The following is a 7,642-nucleotide window of genomic DNA, read 5'->3' as shown; positions in this document are numbered from 1 at the left end:
TCCGGGAGCCAAGGCCAGAAGAAGCGTCGGGGGCGCATGGCCCCAGCCCTCCGCTACCCCAGAGCCCTGGCTCAGCCCAGTCTTCCCAACACTGCCTGCTCCCTGCAGTCCTACTCCAGGAGCCTGGCAGTCTAGGATGCAAAGGTGCACCCAAAGCCAGATGGGTGCAGGGTGAAGCGGCCGAGGGAGGCTCTGTCCACTCCTCAGTCCATGCAGGAGCCCACTGGAGCCAGTGGGGGGTGGCAGCCAGTCTGGAGAAGGCAGCTGGAGACCAGGACAACACCAGGCTGGGATGGTTGGATGTCACACAGGAAAAATGTATTCTCTTTTAAAAAGTCATGGGGAAGCTGAGTCAGGTGGGCCAGAGGCCAGGCTTCTCCCCGAGCGTCTGTGACGTCACTACAGCACTGGGATCCATTTATGGTCCTCGTTGTAGAGAAAGGACTGCTTGCCTGGGGATTCCGGGTTGTAGGTGGCTGCAAGGAGGGAGAGGCAGCTTAGTGGGAGGAAAGGTCAGGGCTGGAGCGTGGGACGAGGCGGCATTCTGGAAGTCAGCAGGGCCCTGAGTCAGGACCCATGTCTTACATGTTGCGGGGCGCTCACAGGCAGGACTTAAACTCTGCTGCTGCCTCTTGAAGCCCACAGCAGAAACTGTGCAAAGTGTTTACAAAGGCACCGAGGGAAACAGAGTTCTTAAAAAGCCAGGTGTTAGTTTGGTGGGATCCTGTTTTGTACAGGATCCTGTTAGTACAGGAATGCTCAGAAATGTAAAATCTACAATTACAGGTATGGTTCCCTAGGAAATGAGTAGCGAAGAGCACACCAGGCTTGGGAACCACACCGCATCTCCTGTATTGACACAGGCTGGGCTAGTGCAGGGCCTGAGAAGCTGCTGAAAGGGAACTAGGTACTTCTGTGCCCACTGGGTGTCAAGAGGGCAGATGCCTTCATCGGGGCGTGCCCAGGAGGTTCCTTCAGAGGAGTCCACCTGGGCCTAGGCGGGTGCAGTAGCAGGAAGTGCTGGGCTCCTGGCACCAGACATGGCATGCAGAAGGTGCTCAAACAGCCCGAGTGCACTTGGTCAGATAGACCAATAAGCCCGCCCAGCCCAGCCCTGGGGCCTCCTGGAGCTCACCACTCAGGTGGGGCACCTGTGCATTTGCCAACCCAGACCGAGTCCTCTCTGGGCTAGCCAGACACCTCACGGTCAAGTCTTGTTGGCTTGGGTGTCACTGGATTTGCAAAACCAAGGCTGTGAGAGTGAAGCTCTCCCACTGCACTCTACCTTTACCTTCGTGTGTGTTGAGAGAGCATGTCTCCCATCCAGAATGAGGCCATTGGGAGTCAAACGCCAGGTCAAATTCATGTCTGCCTCCCCAGGACCAGGGAGGAGAGGGATTTAGTGGGCCTACCTGTAGCCTTGTCAGACCTGTATTCCTCCTCGCCATGCCACCTGCCCAGCTACACAGCTCCCAGCCCTAGACCTTGCAGGGGCATTGTAAAGCTATAAGGGACCCCCACCACCACCAGAGTGCTGCAGATTGGTAGACATGCTCAGAGACCACCCATCAGGGTGAGTCAGCCCCTTGGGATGTTAGCCTTCAGGTAGATTCTGAAGCTAACAGGGCATCATTGCTTAAGCTCATCTGTCAAGAGGACGCTGAACTAGACAGGGTCAAAGGAGCGCTCCAAGGAGTCTTCCCTGGTTTATTTCAGCACACCTGGGGCACAGGCTCACAGCCCGGCCTCTAACTTCCTGTGGGCCTGTGCAGGCAGCTGGTTCTCCAGCTATCCCCATCTGGAAAATGCGTTGGCAGCCCAGACCACTGCCAGCAGGTTTGAGGACAGGGACCTCTAAAGGGTACCCCTGACAAATGTTGAGTTGACAAACGTGGTATGTTTTCACAATTAAAAAAGAAAGAAAGAGCATGAAGCTTTTTGAGAATTTGACAAAAGCTATATGACCTCCTCCCCTTCCTCAGGAAATGTGTGTCTACTCCAGACCGGCACGTGATTTCAAGGCCAGACTCCCCGGAGCCCACCGTTCAGCCTGCTGGCAGTTCATGGTCATCAACTATGAATCTCTGGTTTTGATCAAGTAGAAAGCCCTTTCAATTAAGAAAAGAAGAAATATTCTCTGGGGATGTGAGCTGATAACAATTCTCCATCGCCTTTAACCCCGTCCTGTTTGGCAAGCAGCCTATAAATCAGCGGCATTTGATGGCCCGGGAATAACAAGCAATTCTGGAAGATTTGGTTTTACAATCATTTAAACCAATCTGACCTGGGCCGGGGAGCCCCAGCTGGGACGGTCCCGCCATCCATCGCCTGGTGTTGGACACGAACGACGCGCTCGAGATGAAGTTCTTGGGGGTGTAGTCCACAATGTCATACTGACCAGGGCCCGGGAAAGGCGGCTTAGGCGGGAGAGGCAAAGGCTGGGCAGAGAAGTTCAGGACGGGGTTTTTCCTTCAGGAGAGACAGAATGTGAAGAGGTCACTACAGCCGTCTGTGGCGGGTAAGGCCGGCTTTCAGACACAGTACTAAGTCTAGCCCGGACTCGAGGCACCAGGAGACTTTGGGTAGAGTCCTAGCTCCACGAGTAAGCTGGGGGTCTCTGGGCTTCCTGCCTTAGTCTCCCTCCCTGCACAATGGTATCACAACCAACCTACTTAGTAGGCTTGTTACCAAGAGTAAATGAGATGATGCCCCTAGACCCCAGGACTCCGGACAGGCCTGGTACGGGGCGAGAGGTCAGTGTACATTGGTTGCAGATGTCACTTTGGAGTCTACCAGAATTCATCTCAACACCTCTGATCGACTGGCGGTGTCTGGCTGGTGCTCTGTGTTAAGAACTCTGAAGCCTCAAGTCGGCTCAATGGGAAAAGGCATTGGTGATCTACTTGTGATGTCTGCCATGGGCCAGGGCAGGGAAAGAAGCAGCCCACGTCCTGGGGACTTGTCCTCTGAAGACTAGATGATCTCTAGAGGCCATTCCAGTTTTGGAATTCCAGAATCTTCCTGGCAAGGCAGGGTGCTGGAGTAGAAAACATTGGGTTGGAAATCAAGAGCAGTCTGCATAACAGTCTGTTTTCAGATCTGTCTCCCCCTCCTTTTATCTCTGGAATCAAGAGAATGAAGGGAACAAGTGACTAGAATTTGTACTTGAGCTGAGTCACTGTTCATGCTGGGCCTCAATGGCCTCATCTCTAAAATGAAGGGGTTGGACAAGATGACCTGAGATCCCTTTAAGCGACGGCCTTTGGTGGACCTGACTTGGCTGGGGGATCCTGGGGTTGCTGTGGGAGTCCTGCTGCTCCCTGCACTGTGCGATCCTGCCGCTCACTGAACGGGAAGGCAAGGTCCTCAGAGCACTGAATGGCCAACGGAGCCCCGCCCCACCCCCCAGCAGAGCATCCCATCAGAGGAAGGGGCCCGGGGCTCCTGGCCACTGGGACACACTGCCCTTGAGGAACACTTCTCAAGGATTCTTCAACTCTGGGAGCTAGAGAGGACCTAGAGACGCCTTATTCAGCCTCCCTATTCCGCCAGAGAACTTGGTGAGAAAAAGTCACAGAGGGGGTCAGTTCTGGAGAAGGCAGTCCTGGTCTGAATTCCAGTCCTGCCACTACTGGCTGTGGGGTCGAGCCCCCTGGGCTCTCTGTACCTCAGTAGCAGTGTCTCTGGCTGGGAGCAGCCGCACCCACTGTTTTTAAGGGAGCCACGATCAAGAGAATGGAAAGCCCCTAGCATTGTGCCAGCACATAGTCATTAGGAGTTGGGTCTCAGGGGAACCTTGGGGGCTGCTCAGTGAGAAAGCCACCAAAGCTAATGTGGACATCCTGGAGGTGGACGCTTTGTGGGGGACTGGATGGACCTGGCCACGTTTTGAAGAAAGGTGAGCACAAGCAAAGGCGGGGGGAAAAGAAACAAAACCGTCCCTCCTTTCTTCCCCTCCAATCTGGTTACCATGGTGACCAGCAAACTGCCCTCTTGTTCTGGCTTGTGGCTCCCTCTTTAAGGCACCCTGAGAAATCTGCTAAGTATATGACTGGCTCAATTCCTGGAAACTAGAGGCAGCTGGAGCCAACCATTGGATGCGGTCATCTCATTTAGCCCATCAGTCTGGGTCACCTCAGCCTGAGATGCCCACTCTAGTCTTGGAGGAGACCATCATCGGGACCGTCTACAGGAGGCTAGAGCACGCTGAGTCAGCATCGCACCAGCCGCCCTGGTGAGCATGGGCTAGATCCTCGCCCTCCACTCCACCAGTCCAGCCAGGAGGGCATGGCACCTTCAGCTCAGCTCTGTGGAGCATCACTGGGTACCAGTGGCATGTGCGACTCTGTGCTAGGCACCCAGGGGAGGCCAGGCTGTTCTAGACGGAATGCCCTGATGACTTGAAAGGGGAGGATGAGTCCACTACCGGTGACAATCCAATGCAGTTATCCAGTGGACCAAAGAGTGGGCTTCCCGGCCAATAGCTGTGGAAGTCCCTGAGCCTCAGTCTCCTCACCTGCCAAAGGGCTGTTATGAACAGGGCTGCTTGAACCTTCATTCAAAGGAAAGCACTAGTCTGATCTTTAGAAGACATGTGGTATGTTAGAATAAATGTAAAATTCAGTGCACTGAGAGTGCAGGCCTCTCCCCAAGGCCCCCGCCCCACTCCCCCAACCTCCCCCCACCACACATATATACAGACACAAAAGATGAATTCCAACAAATGAACTCTGAAATCCATCCTGAAGAGGTGGCCTTTGCCCTGAAAGAGCAGCAGGGATTCTTCGAGCAGAAAGGGTGGGGACAGGCAAGGTCTCCTTGCCTTGCTCCCACTTGACCCTCCAGAACCAGCCAAGAGTGTCTAACACTGCTCAGCAACTCGCTTTGCCCAGGCTGCTCCTGCTGCCAGGCCACCTCTTTTCCCTGCCAACTGTACTCAGTCTCTGGCCGGTCCCCCCCAGCCCCCCACACCCCTCCCCCACTTCTGCCTGATGGGGTTAGGTGTCCCCTTCTGTGAGTCCCTGGGAGGACATGCGTTTGAGAGGAACTAGCCCCACGACACTTTGGCAAGGAGAGCTGGAATCCCCATGCGAGCTGAGCTCGGTGGAAGCTCTTGGCCCAGAGCCCCAGGCCTTCCACACATCCTGCCCATGCCGGCCACTCTTCTTTTCCTCGGCACGCAACAGGTCGGGTTTTCCATGCTGGGTGCCTGCCCAGCAATTCCAGGGAGGGGGCTGGATTCCCTCACCGTTGAGGGCTCGAGCCCTATCCTGGGAATGTGACATGAGCTTGGGGGACTTTCACCCAGACACAGGCCGAGGGTGGATGAGAGGTAAGTGAGCCTGACATTCTGACCCCCACCTGACATTCTCTCACCCGCCAGGGCTGGTGCCACCCTGTCAGGTGGGGCTGGGCAAATCACAAAGGTCAGGCCAGATCAAGCCCAGGGCAACCCCAAACGCATTGTGGCAGGGCTTTTATGAGCCTCAGTGCTGTTATCAAAGCCACCTGGTCCTGCCCCGTGGAAAGAACACATCTATCAAAGGCTCTGAGTTGGCCACGGCCGGATTAAGTGTGTTTGCAACTTCCAGGGTGAGCTGTTTGCAAATCGCCTGAGAATAATGACGGTCTCAGAGGGCTCAGCAGGTCACCCGGGGAAGGCAGGGAAGGCATCCGAGACCCTGGGGACACTCCCAGGCACAGGCCCACTCTGCCTCGGGGATTCCCAGGGTCGGGAGGGAGAAAGGGGCAATTTTTTCCCTCCTCATGAAAGGGCCGCCGATTGCCTCTGGGGTGGAATGCAGTATCTGTTTAACAGGGTAGCGGACTGACGGCAGATTACAGGCGTTCAGGAAGAAGCACCCCATATCTAATTGAAAATCCCAGGGGAACCGTAGGTGGGTCCAATGTAATTACCCAAATTGGAGGGGGGCCAGCGGGGCTGGCCTCTTCAGCTCTGGCTGTGACAGGGCGGCGTGTCTGTGCAAAACCGGCGGCTTAAAAACTCCAGGAAGTACCGCCAGGGTTAGAGAGATGTCGCTGGGTGCGAACCAGAGGCAGCCCCTAGGAGGAACTACTGTGTTCTCCCAAAACCCTCCGCCTGATTCAGCAGAGCCCACTGAGTCACTGCTGTGACGGCCTGGAGACGTGACACCGTGGCTGACGCTTCCAACAACACGCCAAGGGCTGACAAAGCCTCTGAGCTTCTGAGTCAGCAAGGTGGCCAGGGCCTGGGAACACCCCAGGACGTGCCCTTCAGCTGAGGGCCCAGAGTGCCCGTGCAACCCTCCCAGCCCCAGGGGGCCACTCCAGAAACCTCGGGGGCAGGCGGTGGGACCACTCAGCACTCTGATAAGAGGAGCACCCACTTGTCAAAACCCAAACCACGCCTTTGCTATCAAGCTGATTCCAGCTCACGGCAACTCCCGAGCAGAGCTGCCCGCGGCGTTCCTGGCTGGGATCCTCACGGAGTCGGGGTGCCAGGCCTTTCTTCCGAGGGGCTGCTGGGTGGGCTTTAAACTGCCAACCTGCGGGTGCATCGATGAGCACAAACATAAATGGCTACCGTTTATGGAAAGCATATTACATGCCGGTCCTGGTGAGCTCTGCGGGTACTGCTATTTGTACCCCAGCAATCCAAATTCTAAGCGTGGCTTTGAATCCTTGGCGATCAGGTGCACCACTATCACCCCACCCTCAAGGTGGGAGGTTTGACTGAAGTCTGAGGAGCTTGTACTATACCCACCAGGCCATCCTACCTCCTCAACCGGCTTCCCGGGTGACGCCTTCCCCATCCTGCCACCAGACTCCTGAGGCCATCTGGAGGAGCATTCCACCCCTCCCCTCACAGTGCTTCTTCCATTTATCCCACCAGGACATCGCGATTCCTGAGGTCAAACACCTCCCTCTTTCCTCCTGGTGTCTGAAGAAGGCTGAGCCAGAGACTATTTTGACTTTCCCAGAATAGAATTCCAGTCAAGGGCAACGCAGGCAGGCCTTCTGCCATGCTACACCCGTGCGAAGTCAGGAGCCTGCGCTGTGTGGGCTTCCTGGACAGAAACAGCACAGGCTGCCCCGTGCCGCCCAGGAGGGCTGACTAGGGTCAGTGTGGCTGCGGAGGACCGAGGCTCCACAGAAGTCACGTGAACGTGTGCTCCTGGGGTCTCCCCTCCCGGGACCCAGGGTGCAAAGGCTCCGGTTAGAGGGCCTGCGTTTGCTTACTCTCTCGATATTCCGTTATGGGTTCTTGTTTTTAATATCAGCTTCTTCATCATTCAACATTAACCAATGGATGCTTCTCAGAATAAGCCCCGAGCACACTTCAGTTTTATCTTCTTGCTTTATAAACAAAATTATATGGTTCTCGGCTTCATCGTGTCAAATCCTACAGATTCCGGGACCGCCTTTGGGAGCCCAGCCTGGCTCCATGCTCACTGTCCCCCATCTAGGGTCGTGGAGCGTCAGGAATGGGAGGCCCCCCTCTGCTGGCACATGGAGAGGTGCTGAGAGCCGCTCCAAACCACTGAGTTCTGCCGTGGATCCTGGGCTCTGTCCCCTCACCAAGGCCAGCCCGAGCTTGAGGCCATGGCAGGCCCCTGGACTGCAGGCCACTCGTAGGGCTGTGTTCACTGCAGTGCTCTCC

The 7,642-nt window shown here is 55.9% G+C and overlaps 1 protein-coding gene across 1 annotated transcript in view; it reads right to left on the bottom strand.

The window, feature by feature from the left end:
- Window positions 1-296: 296 nt before the first annotated feature.
- STPG1 (sperm tail PG-rich repeat containing 1) overlaps window positions 297-7,642 on the bottom strand; it is a 67,680-nt gene continuing 60,334 nt past the window's right edge. The window contains exons 8-9 of the mRNA XM_030887993.2: window positions 2,285-2,469; window positions 297-476 (exon numbers count right to left, since the gene is read on the bottom strand). Coding sequence (XP_030743853.1) covers window positions 400-476; window positions 2,285-2,469 — 262 coding nt within the window. The 3' untranslated portion in view covers window positions 297-399. The remainder of the gene's footprint in view (window positions 477-2,284; window positions 2,470-7,642) is intronic.

The sequence above is a fragment of the Echinops telfairi genome, unplaced genomic scaffold (assembly GCF_000313985.2).
Source record: "Echinops telfairi isolate 266 unplaced genomic scaffold, ASM31398v2 ScPeMD7_7457;HRSCAF=8495, whole genome shotgun sequence".
NCBI classification, from domain to species: domain Eukaryota; kingdom Metazoa; phylum Chordata; class Mammalia; order Afrosoricida; family Tenrecidae; genus Echinops; species Echinops telfairi.
This window is presented reverse-complemented; position numbering and strand designations above follow the sequence as displayed.